The sequence below is a fragment of the Bos taurus genome, chromosome 3 (assembly GCF_002263795.3).
Source record: "Bos taurus isolate L1 Dominette 01449 registration number 42190680 breed Hereford chromosome 3, ARS-UCD2.0, whole genome shotgun sequence".
Lineage (NCBI taxonomy): Eukaryota > Metazoa > Chordata > Mammalia > Artiodactyla > Bovidae > Bos > Bos taurus.
Window position 1 is genome coordinate 84,195,268 of NC_037330.1, and position 18,600 is coordinate 84,213,867.

At 42.0% G+C, this 18,600-nt stretch overlaps 1 protein-coding gene across 9 annotated transcripts in view; it reads right to left on the bottom strand.

The window, feature by feature from the left end:
• Positions 1–1,876: 1,876 nt before the first annotated feature.
• NFIA (nuclear factor I A) overlaps positions 1,877–18,600 on the bottom strand; it is a 427,392-nt gene continuing 410,668 nt past the window's right edge. For 8 of the 9 annotated variants that reach the window (XM_059884867.1, XM_015465326.3, XM_024989708.2 and 5 more), the window contains one exon: positions 1,877–9,275. In XM_059884867.1, coding sequence (XP_059740850.1) covers positions 9,258–9,275 — 18 coding nt within the window. In that variant the 3' untranslated portion in view covers positions 1,877–9,257. The remainder of the gene's footprint in view (positions 9,276–18,600) is intronic. The other variant, NM_001038209.2, reaches the window with a different exon arrangement.

The window sequence follows — 18,600 nt, forward strand, 5'->3', positions numbered from 1 at the left end:
TAGCCCTTGGTACATAATAGGTACTCAAAAAATATTTATTGAATAAACAGTTCGGTCAAAATGTTGTAGTGATTATAGGAAGGACGTTGGAGCCAGACTTCTTAGATTCACATTCTACCCTGCCATGTATTTGTTGGCTAAATTACTGAATCTGTCTCAATTTCTTCATCTCTAGAAGGAAGATTACAAATGGAAGTGATCCCATAGGGTGTTTGTGAGGATTAACTGGATTAAGACAGTGGTTATTTACTTGTTATCTCTGGTCTCCAAGCCCGCCCTTCTATACGCTGTTCCATGGGGCCACGGTTTCCTTATGATACTTTCCCAGACTCCTTTGCTGGATGGCTCTGTTTTGATAAAGCCGATGAGAAACTCTGGCAGGAGCCTAGGAGTAGGAGGGAGGGAACTTCACTGTGTGTTCATTTTCTACACACAGCGTGATAGCTAAGAGGATAGAGGTGCAAACCGCCCGAGCTCCTTTCAACTCTCCCAGCACCAGTCACGCTTTACTGCCTCTGAAGTGCTGGTACCTGTGGCTGTGACCCCCTTGAGGGCCCAGCATCAGCTGCCCACATCCTCTGAGAGGTCTGAGTAAGGGCCGTGTGGTGACTCGTGAGGGCCTCACGGTGACTCCTCTCAGTAAAGATCCAAGTATCTGTAGGGAGTCCCTCCTTGGAGCGTCTGGTCTGGTAACCCAACCTTTCATTTTTGTTTCTCTAACTCCAGGGGTGGTGGCTGTACTCGTGTTGGAAAAACTGACTGGACCCTTTTCCTGGCTCCAGACTGGGCCTTAACTGATACACTATCTAAAGCACCGACTCAATGGACATGAATTTGAGCAAACTCCGGGAGATAGTGGAGGAAAGAGGAGCCTGGCATGCTGCAGTCCACGGGGTTGCAGAGTTAGACATGACTTAGCAAGTGAACAACAAGAAATCTAAAGCACTGAGAACAGCCTCAAGCACACAATAGGCACTATGTCAGTGTGAAGTTTTGCATTTGTCTAAGTAGGTAAACGGAGAAGGCGATGGCACCCACTCCAGTGCTCCTGCCTGGAAAATCCCATGGACGTGGGCTGCAGTCCATGGGGTCGCTAAGAGTTGGACACGACTGAGTGACCTCACTTTGACTTTTCACTTTCATGCATTGGAGAAGGAAATGGCAACCCGCTCCAGTGTTCTTGCCTGGAAAATCCCAGGGACGGGGGAGCCTGGTGGGCTGTTGTCTATGCGGTCGCACAGAGTCGGACACGACTGAAGCGACTTAGAAGCAGTAGCAGCAGCAAGTAGGTAAAAGGGGTTTCCCAGGTGCTGCAGTGGTAATGAATCCGCCTGCCAATGCAGGAGATGTAAGAGACAAGGGTTTGATCCCTGTGTCAGGACGATCCCCTGGAAGAGGAAATGGCAACTCACTCCAGTATCCTTGCCTGGAAAATCCCATGCACAGAGGAGCCTGGCAGGCTACAGTCAACAGGGCTGCAAACTCTCAGACAAGACTGAGTGTGCGCGCGCGCGCACACACACACACACACACACACACAAGTTCTAGGTACACTGGATGTGCTAAGATCCAGGGATGCAGAGAATAAGATATTATCCCTGCCTCCAAGAAGCTTTCAGTCCAATGGCAAAGACAAGACATAAAGGTAAATAACACAACTGAGTGACTGAGTACACACACACACACACAAATAGGTAAAAAAGCCAACATGGCTCATGAGAACCCTGTGGAGGGTGCCTGACATCTGTCAAGGATGATGCAAGCGACGGGTGCAAAGACTGGCTGTCTTTAGGGGAAACTCTGATCCACACCCATAACTATCACTCAAATGTCACCTTCCAGGTGTGATTTAAAGCAAATGATGACACAGCTTCCATAGCATTAGCAATTTTTTATTTTCCTTTTTTGTTGCATAGGAAATGCAGTACTTGCTTCCAGTAATTGTATTGTAATGTGAGACGGTGGTAGCACTAATGGTTGAATACAAGAGTTAAACTAATCCACACCAGCTCAAAAACCTGTGGAGATTTAGTTGAATAAGAATGGACGCCCACAGTGATTCTCAACCAATTACAAATTTTCACAGAACACAGTCAAACTAAAAGGGTAACTATGAGAGTCAATACAAGTATACTAGAGGCACAGGGGGCCCGGCTCATAAAAAACAAATGTCAAACTAACTTATTAACACGGGGTGTTCAGTTTCACAACAGATCTCTTATCATTGGAAGTGTTTAATCCCCTTCTCCCACAATTTGAAATGAAACAAACAAACAAAAAAACCCCAAAAAACAAAAATGGAGGTATCTTGAGCAGACAGATTTCCAAGGGTGGTGGGACAAGCCCTCAGTGAACTTTGTTCTGGTAAGAGGTCAGGGCTGCAGAGGAGGGGGGTCGTGTATTTGCCTTTGAAAGTCTACCTAGAGGACCTCCTAGAATCTGATAAACCTCCAGCTCTAGGTCAAGCCAGTACCTCAGCAGTGATGCTACCAAATGCCTTCACAGTGCAGAAAGGCAGTCGGAGACTAGGGAGAAAGTGCACTCTTTAGGCCTCCATCCCAACGTAGCCAGTGGCCTTGTGACCTTCGGCTGAGATGTTTGAAAAAACAGTGCTAAATTATAGACTATTACTAAAAAAAAATTGAAAAATAAAAATAACACAAATAGAATCAAAAAGGGAAAAAATCTTCTGTCATTGTGAGAAGCTGAGCATAAAAACAGCAAGAAAAATAGCCCCATTCATTGGACACCATTTGTCCTAGAAACCACCTCGGAGAGACACAAGTTCACATCGAGCACCCTGGGGGGTATTCTCCACGGTGACGGCGTAGGGCTGGATTCACGGTGGCACTTCCACCATATACTCTTGTGGTCCAGACACACTTTGGAAATTGTGTTTTTTGAATTGAATAGCATCAGGAAATGTGACGCTCATGTGGAAACTCATGATGTCTGGCACTCAGGCAAAGTCCTGCCCCTACATGCTGCTGCCTCCCTTGTTACCATGCTCAAGGGTAGGTGGTCCCCTCTTATCTTTCTGAGCATTGCTGAAATCTGCTCTCCATTTCCCCATCCCCCTAACAGATTATAAAAGGGGAATAAAAAATAAAAAGGCAGATCAATGCTGGCTTAGGGGGAAAAAAAATGAGATAAAAGATTTCATTTGGGAAGCAAGTCATTTCAAATTTAGACCAAAAAAGAAAAAAGTTATATTGAAAAAAATCCCGTGTTAATAGCCAATTTCTTTTTCTTATGAATCGGGCCCAAAGTTTGTACAGAGTTTTATTTTTGAAGAAAATATTGCAACTGTGCATGAAACTAAATAGCCACGTGATTCTGTAAAGATTTTTTTTTTCTTTTTTTTTTTTCTTTTAATACGAGGAAGTCTGGTGTGAAGACGGATCAAGCATGGGTACCTGGCTGAACATTGTCCATTAAGAAAATGCTTCAGTATCGGCAAAGCTTCAGTCGAGGGTGAAGGGAAATGTCCCTCATTTTGAAATATCCTCAGTGTCTTCAGAGCAGAGTTCTTGAAATTCAAATGGTTGTTTTGAGACAAAAGTCTTGCCAGGGACTGATTTCTGAAATCAAACACCCATGCTTGTCCCCTAGGAAAAAGAAAACAAAAAACAAAAACGAAAACAAAAACACAAGTAATACTGAATTTAAGTCAATGTATACCTCCAAAATACTGAAAACTGCTGAAATCAAGAAAAGACAGAATTTGCGTTCTCAGTGAAATACCTTTAAACCTAGCTGACAAGAACCAAGTCAGAAAAAAAGACTAACATAATCTTGAGTAATATTCATACAGTTCACTAAGCATTATGGAATAGCATGCATTAATATTGTACGGTTATTTTACATCACCTATACCAGAAGGTCCTGACTGACAGACAGCGAAGGCTACCGGTGTAGAAAAATCTTACTTCAGAAGAGCAATATAATACAGATTTCACAGGCACTACATTTTAATATATCAGGTATTATGCTGGTTTTCTTATAATTCTTTCTGTCCTAAAGCTGGCATTATAACAATGACCAAAAAGGCAAGGATTGAAGTAAACGGAAAGTAGATACCAAAGTTGATATAGTTTTTTTCTTCAGATAGATTAGTGCATAGTTCTCATGCAGATAAACACTGCTATGCGTTTACACTGTTGGAAAGCAGAGTGAATTGAGCCCAAGTTGTCACATTTGTGTAAATCATTTTGTCAGCCTGTAATAGCACCATGTAATGGATTTGCATTAAACATTAAATTGATTTCAGGATTGGTGACACAGTATTCACTACACTTAAGTGCTATGGAATAGCTTCAATGTTACCTGCTATATATCAAAGCAATTTTCATCCCACTGCTTTTTTATTGGAAAAAATAAAAGGAAAACATACACGACACTAATTAGACGAATGCACAGCCTTGGACGTGGAGAAGGCAGAGCGGGTTTACTGTCAAACAGCAAATACATGCATTGACTTCAGGACGAAAGTGGCCTTGGAAAAGCTGATTTGAATGAAAGCTGTGCTGGGGGCAGTGCAGCTTTCTGAGACTGTCTGAAGTCTTAGGACAGGTCTCGGAGGGTGGGTGGTGAGGTGCCACTGAAGCTCTCCGTACATTACCATGCCAGTTGTGTTTTAAATTGGTTCTATGGAGGCCTGCTACCAGGAAAAAGAGACAAGAAGAAAAGGAAAGAAAGAAAACGAAAGAGAGAGACCACTACGGCTATGGACAAAATGATACTTCCAGAGACATGATGCCAGGTACATTAAATGACATTCTTAGAAACCCCTCCCCACAAAAAAAAAAAATCAAAAGGAAAACATTTTTTGTCTTAATGCAGATTTTGTAAATACTTTATGACACTGTAACTACAGAATTCAAAGCCTATGAGGATAAGGACTTGAAAAGTGAAAGACAAACTTTTTGAGACGGGGTTTTGCGTCTTCCAGTGGGCTGTCTGAATACTGTGACTCTGGGAAGTCTGGGTTCCTTTACGCTTCACCTGTCAGAATGTGAAGAATACACGCTTCGGGAAGTGGACCTTGGCCCGCCTGTAGCCCACGCCTGACTGTGGGGTGGGGGCGGGGAGGAGCTGACATAGTAACTGTCATGCCAGGGTGTGAAGAAACAGAAAACCTAGGTCAAACCTCAAAGGAAAGAAGAACGTGTGGGATGGAGAGAGCGGGCTTTGGAAAGAGGGCCTCTGCCCATTAACGGTCAGACAAGGAGCGTTTTTGTGGCAGGGAGATGGGCCAGAAGGAAAAAAAAAAAAGGATATAGGAAAATGGTATGATTTAGTGTTTGTGCCTCTGACTTCAGTTCCCAAAGAAAAAAACGGAGAGTTATTTGAGGGACTTATCTTTGCCAATATTGTTAATGCCATTTGAAGGGAGAGAAAAAATTCGAATGTGTCTCAGAATCAAGGGCTGGGCCTTCAAGTGTGGATGGCCCTCGGTCTGTCAGTCTACACACCCCAGGTAGCAACGTCTTCCTCAAACATCTTCGCTTGACTTTGAGTCTAAAAAGGTTAAACACTCGTATTGTTGATGTTTCTTTTTTCCTGCTTGATCACAACTAAACTACAGTTTCCTGCTGCTTTCTGGACAATGAAACATGAACAAAAATATAACTTAGTGTGTTTAATACTTAACCCCTGTTCGTTATCACCCTAGACTGCCTCCCTAATGTTTTAAAGCCTTTAAAACATTTTTTTTCCTGCAAATCTGTTCAGAGTTCCCTAATTTTAGCTTCATCAAACTTAATACAACAGAATACCTTCAAAAATACAGCATACCTGTAACGTCCATTTACAATGGTTTTTCAGTAGACCTATACTTCTCAAGCATAGGAATATGCTATACCATTGAAAGAAAAAACAAACAAAACTGTATTTAAATACTTACAAAAAAAAAAAAAAGGAAACAGGAAAGTTTTAAACTTAAATCCAGTTCCCAAAGGGAGAGGGGGGTGGGAAAGAAAGAAAAGCCATTCTATGAACGCTGCCTTTATAATGAACAATCAGAAATTTCACTAGGCTAATTTGACAGAAATTTTTCCTCATTTAAACAACATTACAAAAGTCCTGCATTATAAAATAGGGTAGAATAAATCAGTGTAATCAATAAAACTATACAACAATACAAATTACATATCTTCTGAGTGGGCAGTTAATCTCTCTCTTTGCAGTCATGACTACAACATGCTCACTAAAAACAACTAAAACTGCCCAAACTATTGCTTAGTTTGTTTTGTTTTAAAAAAAGGGTGCAATTTTATTGTATATACAACCAATTTACTGGTAATACCTTGGCTTATCGCAAGGTTCTGACAAAATGTTTGTCTAGGCTTTTTTCCCTTCACTGTGAAGCACTGAAAGCTGCTATTTTTTTTCTTTTTTTTTCTTTTTTCTTTTTTTAGTGCACATATGTCATAATAAAGTAATGCCCAGCTAAGTGCTATAGGGGAAGGCAAAGTATGCTGGCTGGCTAGAGGAAGTGACACCATATACTGACAATCACACCATACGACAGCGCCAAACGACTATTCAACCACTTATCAGACACATATGAAAATCCAAAATGTTTTATTTTATTTTTTTTTCCTTAAATAGAGATAACCAGTAAACAATTTTCAGAACTTGGAAGTTTAAAAACGTGCATATAAAAATGGGCATTATATACTTTGTATTGAATGTGGATTGACTGCAGTCTGCTAAGAAAAATGGGGTGTGGGAGCTGAAGAAAAGGGAAGTTGTCTTTTTTTTTTTTTTAAGGCTTGCTTGTGAAAGGAACAGTTGTAAAAACAAAATTGCTTGAAGCAGGGTCAGCTTAGTGCTTCACAGTTTGACTGCTTCTCTAAGAGGAGCCCTTCCTGCGCACGTGCATTCAAAAATCACAAAAAAAGTACAAAGACAGACACCTAAAACACACTGCGTCAAGTGCAGCACCGACTTTGGTCAAATAAAAAAAATAAAAGAAAAATTAATCATTGCTAAGCTTTTCTACACGATATAAGCAGGTATTGCATATTTTCATATATCTGGGGGCGGGGTGGGGGGGGAAATAAAGGAAGACTCCAAATAAATTGTAAAATGCAGCAACATCCAAAATACTGATATTCTAAGCATCTACAGATCTCAGAATAGCACTGCCACTGACCACATAGGACGATAAAGACTACTCCTATCTGCGGGACAACTAACTCTCTATTTAGTTCTAGATGTTGAAACTGACAATGGCTGACATAAAAGTCACATTTACAAAAAGTGTCTCCAAATGCTTGACTAGGGAAAAACCCCTTTCAATAGAGGAGCATGTGCAACAATTCCACAAATAATCGCTATCCAGGGCAAGGCACATTGATATGGAATTTTTGTTTTCGTGCAAATTAAGGAAAAAAAACAAAACAAAACAACATTGTTTTGGGGGGGAAAGATGAGGAGCAAAGTGTCTTCCCAAGAATTTCAGTTACTTGATTGTATAGGACAGTAGTAGAACCCTTCTGAAGGGCTGAAAAACATCGTTTAAAGGCAAGTGCCTAGAGTAGGGATTACAATATTGTGTCTTAATGCACTCTACTTTATCCTACATTAACTATATAAAAATTAGTTACTAACACTAGAACATGCAGAGACTTTCTCTGATCAGCAGGGCTCGCCAACCAGAACGTATATATATGTATAGTATAGGAAACCTTCTTGAAGTTGCATGGGAAGCAAAGGGGTGCTTCGCTGTCTGGTAGAAAAATCACTTGCACTTTTTTTTTGTTATTTTTTTGTTTGTTTTTTGTATTTTTTTTTTTACATAAGATACAGGACATTTGGGGGTGCAAACTTTTTTTTCCCTAACAAGTACCCTTGATCTGAATGGGCACCAGCATTTGTCTCAGTATTGGTTTCATTATTATTATTAAAATTATTTTCCCATAGCCCAGTTCAGGGCGCAAAGGTCTTTAAATTTTCTGGACAATCTCTGGAACAATGAAGTGTCTGATAACTGATAAATCCTATGATGCCAGATACATGTAAAAATTTTCAGAATTGGCATAATCCATTCTAGTGACTTCTAGCTTATAAAATTAACAGATACCATGATTTTATTTTAGTTATGTGCTTTGATAACAGAAAATAATTAATTAGCATTTAATGTAGTTAACATATTGTGGTAAAAGCACCATTAGATTTGTTTTTTTGTTTTTTTTTTTAAATTTTCCTTCAGTTTTTAAAGGGATACAAGTTTAACAATAAAAAACATAAAAAGCAAAAATAGCTCCCCTTTTTCTTGCAAGGCTGTTTTTTACCCCAATAATTTAGAGTCCTGGGGTGGAAGGACTTGAAAAACAAAAATAGAATTTTCAACAATCTCTATCTTACAAAGATATTTAGCTATCCAATGAAATTGCACTTTACTCAATTCAAAATTCGATTGTTTTGATTGATTCCTGTCAGTTTCTGTCAAAACAGACCATCTTCCCCATTACCACGTGAATTTGTGTCATTGTTGAAATTGTTGAAAAAATGTTTTTTTTTTTTTTTTTTTTTAAATGTAAGTGCAGCATTTCAAAACTTTTAAAAAACTGAATAGCAGTAGTAGTAGTTTGCCATTTTCGGGATTATTCTGCAACGCGAGTGGGTTCACTGTCCTTCCGGGCCATGTTACCTAGTTAACGGCTGACTGCTGAACCAAGCCAAACTAAAAGAAAGAACAAAAAAGGAACATAACTGCGATTTCTTTTTCCAATATGTTACAGAAAAACATTGCCCTTTGACTGTCCCGTAAGTTATATATATTGCAGATCTCAGCTACTACAAAAGATTTAGTTCTCCAAGTGCCTCCTGATTGCTCAAAGAGGCTCACACCGGTGTGGGTAAATTCATGAAATACTGTGAAACAGCCGGGCTCCGTAAAGAAAGTGTGTTACGACAGGAAGTCAGTGAGCAAGGGTAGATCCTCTCTAGCCACACTGCCTAATGCTCACGCAACCACGGAAACACTTCAAATGTTACAAAGCCCAACCATTTCCAGCACCATATGAGAAAATTACAACAGTTCCTAAAGTATTAAAAAAAAAATCCCAAAAGGTTATGGCCTTTGCTGTTGGACCATAATGCTTGCTGTTTCCATGTACAAGTTGATTTGATTTTCCCCTTCCAGTGACAGTGAAGTTGTAACCGCGCTGGGTTGAGGATGCGTCCATGTTACAGAGTTGAGAAGGGGTCAGGTGGTCTGTCTGGTGGATGGTGGGACGCTGCGACTTTTATCCCAGGTACCAGGACTGGAAGACAAGAGGAAAAGTGCAATTAGAGCTACAATTTGGAAAAGAACACATTTTAACGGTGGCCTTTCCACTGGTGAAATCAAGATCGATGTTAGGGATAAAGGGGGGTTTTCACTGGTAAAAGTAAAGGAATGACTAACAGTAAACCTTAAGACTCTGAACCTGATCTTACTCTTCTGAAACAACACTCAGTGTCTTTGTAGGGGGCTGCTCATGTTCTGAGTGTAACTTGCACAACCAAGTATTTATGTCTACTTGAAGCACATGCATGGTATGGAGGTTCCAATCTGGCGAGGGCAGCTGTAGCAGAGCAGGAAGCTCTATCACCTGGTTTTTGATTGAACCCTCAGCGCCTAGCTCAGTGCCTGGAATACAGGCTTCCAAACAAAGAAGAGTGGAATGAATGGAGAATGGGTGAAGGGAGAGGTTTTATATCATCATGGATGTCTTCTCTGATGAATCTCACAGCATCTCCTTTTCAATGAGATGCTATTACAACGTTCTTGTAACAGGCACAGAGGATCAAAAGCGAGAGAAGAGTGAATGGAGCTCAGGTAGGACAAGCGCTACACCAAGAGTCCTGGGTGATTCTGGACAAGTCATAGCATCTCTCTTCTACTCAGTCTCCTTAGATGTGCATGAGGTAGATTTTACAATGTAAAATGCTCCTCTCAGCTCAGTATTTCTAAAATAAAATTTAAAAAAATGACATATAATCATCAACTGGTATCACAGATTTTACCATAGTGTCCAAAGGAAAAAAGGAGGCCACCTGCACAGCTCATGCATGCTTTTGCTCCTCTGACGTTTATTTACAGCCTTGCATCTAACTGCTGGACCCAGTTACCAGTTGCCTTTTCCTTGCATGAGCCCTTAGGTGATTAGCTTTGGGCAACAGTCTGGTGATATGTCACTCTACATGCCGGCACTTCTTTCTCTGTTAGCTAAACAAAGTGACCAATTATGGTTTAGTATCAGAGTCAGTTTCTCAAGTGAAATAAAAAAGTACATGGCTTTTGCCAACTTTTCTCCAGAACTACCCTACCAAATTCACCACATTTATTCACAGAAAAATCATCAACCTCAAGCAAAATTAAATGCTTCCGAAACCTCTGAGTTGACAGTTTCAGAAAGGATTGCATTTGGGTTGATTCAGTCAGATGAAGGCTCATCCGTGTCCAAGAGATTCAATTAGGTAAAGCAAGGACTCATTTGATTCCAGGATAAATGGCAAAATGATAGCTACATGGAGGTTGGGATAAGATTTCCTGGTCACACAAGCTACTTTTGATGTCCAGAGGTCTTGAAGGAAAAAAGAAAAAAAAAAAAAACCCTGAAGTCTAAACCGAAAAACTACTCATCCTGTATACTTTTAGATGTTATTCTTTGACCGCATGCTTTGAGGAGCACAATAAAGCCTCTTGTGTCCTGAAAGGAAATCATCCTGGCAAATACACAGGGCCTAAATCGAACTGGACAAAAGAAAGAAGAGGGGGGAAGAGAGGAACCGGGAGGCAGACTCCAAACCGTATTTCTAGCTGGACTCCCGCATAGCTGACGCAGATCCGAGTTAGAGCCGAGTTCTCCCTGGAACCCAACAGTCTCAAACTTTGGATGCGGCAAGTCACGCTGACAATGTCTGTTCTCACACTTTCTAAGTCAGTTGTGAAATTCCAGACTTTTTAAACCTGACGCTGCGTCGTAGTTCTCGAAGCAAGCGCCTGAGACCCAGTGAGTCAGTAGGGGGAGCAGTTTTCCATTCCACAGTTTCTGGACACAACCTCAGTGCACTACAAAAATCTGCAGTGCCTCTACACTTCTCTTAAAAAGCAAAGCAAAGGAAAAAAAAGTTTCTTCACACATCTTACTATTCAGTGTGTGCCTTGCCGACAAGGTTACCCCAGAGCAGCTCTGTAATCCTTCACTGAAATAGGCTTTATTGATTGCTCTGGTCTATTGTTCTCTTTTCAAGTCCCCCAAGTTCAAGTTCATCCTGGTGTTACATCATGTCTGGTTGCTAAGAGCAACCAGACAGACCCAGACGTGACTATCATTAGCAAGAAACCCTCCGCTCTCCTCCCACCAACCTTCCAGTGGCTCTGACGTAGCAGGCCCACTGCAAACACACTGAAGTATTTATTCTGCCTAATTTATGACCTACCCAGCAAGCGAGACCCCCACTCCAAAAACCAACACTGTTGTGTATTTAATTAATCTGTCTTTCTCTGGCACTTGGGAAAGTTAGACAAAGGACTAATTATTGTGTTTCACTCTCCACACTTTTCTTTTGGGGGGGTGTGTGTGTGAATATTTGCATGGGAAAGAAAACTACAGGCCCAGCATTGGCTGTCCCCCCCTCCTTTTCTTTTTGCCCTATTGACATTTCATGAAATACTTTAGCTGCTTAAGGGAATTAGAAAAAAAATGCGATGTGAATGTTACTCCTTCTGAGTTGGTATTCAGTAACACAAATCAACTCATGACATGTTTAAATTTAAATGCTAACCACACACTCTCAGAGTTACTTTAAAGGTTAGTTTTTAATCAATAGAAGTTGCTGACTCCGGGTTTTTGAGCTGCGCAGTGCAGCTCTTGGGCTTTTGTCTAACGTTAAAGCTTTCAAACTTTTTTTTTTTTTTCCTTGAGATGATTTTAGCAATGATTTGCAGACACAGAAGACTATTGTGCTCTGACCAGCAACATGTCACCAGAGGAGAGAGTTGCCCTGGGGTGGGGTGTCAATATGACTCCTGAAGGCCTGGGTTGGGGGTCTTTAATAAGCCGTGAAAAAAACTTAATTAACCCTTTCAGGCCCAAACCAAAACCTATTCTTAAACTTTTTCACTCCTGTAATTTGACCATTAGTCCTTATTTCAACATTACACTAATCTTCATGACAATTAACCCAGATACTTGACCAAGGCTTTCCAGAATGGGAAGTCAGCTGGTTAGGGGAACTACACAGGGAATTTTTTTCCCTTTTGAATGAGGGCTCCTTGATTAAACCATTTATTCATAGTGATGGCAGATAAGCAACTATAATACTAAAAAATAGAACCCATTCATTTCATCAAATGTTCTCATGACCAGTTTGTAGCTGAAGACCTTCCTTAATTCCATTATGAGTGTGATAGTTGCACATGTCTAAGCCACTCGATTTTTAAAAACTTCCATGAACTATGAATAATGTCCAATAGACAAGATAATGTTTGTAAAAGCCCATTTTTCTCTTGTGATATTCTCTTACAAAATCTATAATTCAAGCAGTGCAAGTTTCAAAACATTACTTGATGAATAATTCTGGGCATTTTCTTGTCAGGTTGTACAAGAAAAATATGAAAGAAATCTGAGATTGTTAAATTGTTGGGGTTGAGGAGCAAATCACTGGGAAAATGTTGTCACATTAAACAAAATTCATTGATGGAGAGTCAAAAAATTGTCTTCAGATATTTACTAACACAAGCTTAGGTTTCATATGGTTTCTGCCTTCATATGTTATAGCCCTTTAATCTAACCCACTGTATCCAGATGGACTACAAAGGAACCCCGTCCCTTATCTACAGTGAATTTCAATATTACAATACAATATCGGATGATGTTATCTTGATACATTTACATTAAGGAAGTAAACACAGAGCTTTGATCTATTTTTTCTTTTTTTTTCCCTTGGGAACTCTCAGCTATAGTTTGGGAGGTCCACAAATCCACACTCCCACAGAAGCTAGAGTTAAGGGAAATTACTGCTGCATTCACAGTTTCTACAGTTTGGGATGTGCTAAGGTGGTGAGGAGGGGGCTGGAAGTGGGGCTGATTGTCCTCTCTCAGTGTTCAAGGTGAAACATCAAAAGAAATCTGCAGTCCACGACCAGAGCTCAGCTTTCCTCTTCTCCAGTCAAATGAAGAAGTAATCTCATCAGGTTGGAAAGTGCTGACTAAGGATTTAATAAAGTGCCTGCAGATGTGGCGTCTCTAAGGTATTCAACTCATGTAATGCAAAACAGCTCCACACTGAATGTGCTTATAAAATTTCATTTAACCATTGCAGCATGACTCCCCCCCGCCCCCCACCCCCACTTTTTTCTAAGGAGTTTTATCACACTTCCCGCCCCTTAATTTACAGCTCCATGAAAGTTCGAATCCCATTCTGCCAGGATTCTGGAATACTCTCAGTAGTCAGGTTTTATGAACCATAAACAACATCTATCCGGCTTCATCGCAAGCAGGAAGCCTGAAATGGCACTCGGTACCTTTGACGGTGGCAGTCTCTTTCCTTTCCTATCTGAGGGGGAGAGCAATTAGGAAACCGAGGCTATTTTTCAAAATTTGGTCATAAGGATGCCTAAAACATGGTTGATGAAGGCTCAGTTTCTTTAGTTAACATCAAACATTCTAATGTAAATAATGAATTTTAAAATGGCTTTTATATGCACTTTTTACTAAAAGGGCAGGATGCATATTTCAGAAACAAAAGGAAATGCAAGTCTGTTTGAGATAGCTGCATTTTACTTTAACCAAAAAAAAAGAGAGGGTGCTGCGGTGGGGGGTGGGGAGGGCGGAACAGACTGTGACGCAGCAGAATCTGTTTTTCAAATTAAAAAGTTAAACAAAAGGCCTCAAGGGCAAAGTTGAACACCGCGGAAGGAGGTTGTTAATGTGGAATCCAGAACTGGGTGTGACACTTTGCTTTCTTCTCCAGGCAAGGTGGGTTATTTCAGGACATTTCACACACAGAAAGCAGAAACAGGCAAACACAGGGAGGCCTCTGCCCCCACTCTCCACTCCTTCATACTCCATCAGCCCCTGAAGAGGATGCTGCCAACTAGCACTGCAGGAGTTGCGGTCAACATCTTGACTTCTCTCTGGAGGAGATGCTATCTCTGCTGGGTCATTAATCCAGTTAGTCATTTTTGGCTTCCAGCTCTTGTGTGGATGAGCGAAAGCCCACTGTTTAGCCCAAATGAATTGTCCTTGGCAAATCAGCCAGAAGCCAGGTAGCCTCCCCTGCCTCCTTCTGATCCAATGGAAATGGACAAGGCCTTGGAGTCCACTCCTGGTTTCTGACGTTAGTATACCTCATTTGGGAGTACTTCACTTATTTAACAAGTGTTGAGCATCCTACTGTGTGCTTGATAACACTAGGCTCTGGGAATATGAGTACAACAAATACGGTACCTGCTCCCAGGCAGTTGGATCTTTAGACTTCAGTATCCTTCTAGAGACCAGTTACCCTGCTATTCTTATAGTTGGATGTTTGAAAACTTCTGTCAGCTGATGAGGCTGAGTATTCAGTGTCCAAGGGACCCAGGACCAAGTGCTATTTTTTCCACTGACTAGTTGTGTGACTTCAAGTAAGCATGACTCTGTCCTTGGCCCCTAGAAGACTACTGTAGGGCCATTCTTCGTGGCATGGGGATACCGGTTTCTTCTGACAAAGGTGACACCCTGCACCCAGGTGTCAGTTATTGGTCTTGCCAGCCACAGGCTGTGATCTCTCAGCCATTTTTCTTGTCTGATTTTGTTAAAGAAAGCCTGCTTTCAATAATGCTAAACTAAGACTTGTTTATTGTACAGGAAGCTATTAAAACAGTAATGGGCCATGATTGGCCCTGCTCACCTTTGCGGCCTTATCTTTTCGCTGCTTATACTCAACGCTTGTGCTGTGTTACACTTCTTCCAGGTCCCCCAAAGCCAAATGCTTTCTCCCTGCTGGAACTTGGCAGAGCTATCCCTCTCTCCTTGGCTTTGAACACACTTGCTAGTCCTTGCTTTCTCAGATTAGCAGTCCCTTCTTCCAAAGGGTCTTTCTCCAGGCCTTTAGCTCCTGGGTTCACCTCTGTCACAGTCACTGAACTGTAATTACCTGTTTTCTCCCCAAGAAAACAAAGTGTCTTCTTGTGTGTGGCATCTCCGGTGTCTTGCCTGGTGACTTAATAAACACTGTTGAATAAAGGAAGAAATCTCCAAGGTTCCAAAAGTAAAAAGTCAAAGTGTTAGTCCCTCAGTTGTGTCCAGCTCTTTGTGAGGCCATGGACTGTAGCCCACCAGGCTCCTCTGATCATGGAATTCTCCAAGCAAGAATACTGGAGTGGGATGGCATTCCCTTCTCCAAGGGTAATCTTCCCGACCCAGGGATCGAACCTGTGTCTCTTGCATTAGCAGGCAGATTCTTTACCATCTGAGCCACCAGGGAAGCTCAAAGACTAGTATCAATTACCCCAACAAGTTGTTGAGATGGGTGATTTCTAGAATGGCTGTGCCTCATCCATGCTCGTGGCTCATGCCCGCATCTCCCTGAATGACAGGTGCTCCCCCCAGAGACATGCAGGTCTCCACAAGCCACCCCAGCGAGTTCTGATTGAAGAGCTCTTGCAGTGGGGCCAACTGCAGCCGTAGCATGTGCAATAGTTTTGTAACATGGACGGCTGCCTGCTTACTACGAGCACAGAGGAGTTGTCCAAACCACCACTCCCTGGAGAGTGACCATGCTGTTCCCGGCCAAGACCTCCATTTGGTTCAAACCTCAAGACGGGAAAACACTAATCTTTTTACCCAATAAGCCATCCAGCACCTCCAAACCTTGAGAGTACATACACAATCCAATTATTCCAACAGTTGTTCCAGAGTCTGACTCTTTCACCGTATTCCAACTTGCTCTAGTGTCTGTCTCACCATCAAGCAAAGTTCTTTTTTCTGGCCTCCCTTTACATGTTTACCAAGTAATCTTTTACCTCACGAAACCAAAGACTTCTGAATTAAAAACTGCACTCTGGCCACTCACATTTGCTCTGCTGACTTACTGGAGGGCTGCATGCATAGTGGTAAGAGGTGGGGCACTGGAGTCAAGTTAACAGAAAGAATCTGCCAGCAATGTGGGAGACCTAGGTTTGATCCCTGGGTTGGGAAGATCCCCTGGAGAAGGGAATGGCTACCCACTCCAGTATTCTGGCCTGGAGAATTCCATGGACTGTATAGACCACGGGGTCGAAAAGAGTCAGACATGACTGAATGACTTTCACTTTCACTTTTCACATCATTTAACTAGTATGCCATTACATGCTAGTTAAAGGCGCTTCCCTGGTGGCTGAGATGGTAAAGAATGTGCCTGCAATGCAGGAGACCAGGGTTCGATCCCTGGGTCAGTAGGATCCCCTGGAGGAGGATATGGCAACTCACTCCAGTATTCTTGTCTGGAGAACCCCATGGACAGAGGAGCCTGGTGAGCTACAGTCCACGGGGTCACAAACTAACCCTAGATTGAGAAACTAACACTTTCACTTTCTAAATGATCTTAGATAGGTCAGCACCCCTGGGTCTCAGTTTTAAACTCTGTGAAATGGAGCCAACAAGTTTATCAGTTTTTGTAGGGACTGAATGAACTAATGCCTGAGAGACAAGTGCCGAAAACCTGAAAGCCAGGGGAGATGAGTTCTCTATAAAGTGTGTACGGGCCATAAGGTCCACAGGAGACCTACAGAGGACCAGTTCCCTTGGAAAGGCATCGCTCAGCAAGGCGGCTTGCTCTTATTTAATGATATAATTTCTTAGTTAAAGGTAGCAGCTGTGTCAGTTCCATTTCTCCAGTTGCAAGAGAAAGTTCTTGAGAAAATAAAAATCTGTCTTTAATTGCGGTATTAAAATCAGAGCAGCGAAACCAACCGCACAAAAGAAATTGGCTCAAGTTTATGAAAGGCATTTGGGCCTTTGCCTTGCAAGGCTGAGCTGCACGCCTTGGAAGTTGGGGGCGAGGGGGAGAGGGGATCTGGGGTTGGGGCGAGGGAAGGGGGAGGGACGGAGTAGTCAGGCAACCAAGTGGGACAGAAACAATCCTATTTTGGTTTTTGTTAGCGAATGGCATACTACATAGATCAGAGACTTCTTATAAAATACAAACCCCCACTGTACACAAAGCACAGGAAAATGTGAGGAAAAAAGGGAAAAACGAAAAGCAGCTTAGGGTGTGTTAACGCTGCTATTCTGTCAGCTTAAAGAGTATTTTATGCTTGATCAACAGCTCTTTTTTATTGTGCTTTTCTTTCATTCATTCAAGACATCAAAGCGGGCCCCACCAGTGTACCTGCCCTTCTGGAGCCGCTTGTGAGGGGGTTCTAATGAAGCACGACTCTGGGAGCCGGAGACCCCCGTGGACACGGCAGTTCAAAGGGAATATTTCAACAATGATTACATTTTGTAAATCTTTTTATGAAAGAGACAGCTTATTTCCTGCTTTTTCATGAAAAATAGATTATCCATTAAAGTGAGCCCGCACCACGGAAGCTGCTTCAGATCTGAGGTGCAGCATGGAGATTAAGGGGACAAGGACCCGATGAAATTGTCCAGAGTTCCTATCTGTTTGGCCACGATGGCGCAGCCGAATGTTCTGGGAGGAGCCCAGACAGTGCGCTGGGTGGCTCTGCAGTGGGAAAGGCGGTGGCCAGGGTGTTTGGGGGCTGAGTTTTCAGCTAGGGTCCTGTGTCTATTATTTGCTCTTTCAATTTGTTGTTTTTGATTCCACAAAGTCCAGCCAAATATCAGAAGGCATCAACCGACTCCTCTGATTGGGCAAAAGTAAGGTGAAAAATTTTATTTACAGATTCATTAAATGCCGTATTTTAACACTCTAAAATGGGATGAGTCCCTTTTCCACATGGGAAGTTAGCCACAAAAAAAGCTAGCTCTGGGCTGAATATACAATACAGACTTTATCATTGGCTGATGTCAACCCTAAAGGCAAAAATAAAGAAGGCAGCCCGGCCCTTTGTAATTTCTGATTTTCAACACTGAAATAATCTTTCCCTTAGTCTGTCTTCTTTTTTTTTCTTTTTCGGTGGTGGGGAGTTGAGGGGAGCAGGGCAGGAAGAGAGTATGACTTCCTGTGGAGAGCTATGAAGTGAAAAAAAATGTATGTTTTCTACACATTGGATTCCAATTTTAATTAAACGCCTGCTGTCTAACAAGTGCAGACAGTCACACTTGGGGCTGGCCCAGTGGTGGCCCAGGGAGGTAACCTTTCTGATTTAAAAAGAGAGGCGTGGGAGTGGAGGTCGGCGCTCAGCCGAGCGTGGCCGCATTACAATAATCATGCCACGGCCTGCCTCCCTACTCCTGCTCTTCCTCCAGAGCTGAAAAGCTCTTCCCAACATGACTCAGGTTCGCAGGAAACCTAACATGCAAATTTACCGTTTCAGTGGTGCAGGTAGATAAATTCTGGTGAGCGGGGAGATAACACTGAAGTGAAAAGTCCAGTTACTTCAAAAACTCTCCCGGAGACTCCTGCATGAGTATGACAGATCTGCTACTTGGCCAGAAACACATTTCCAAACTA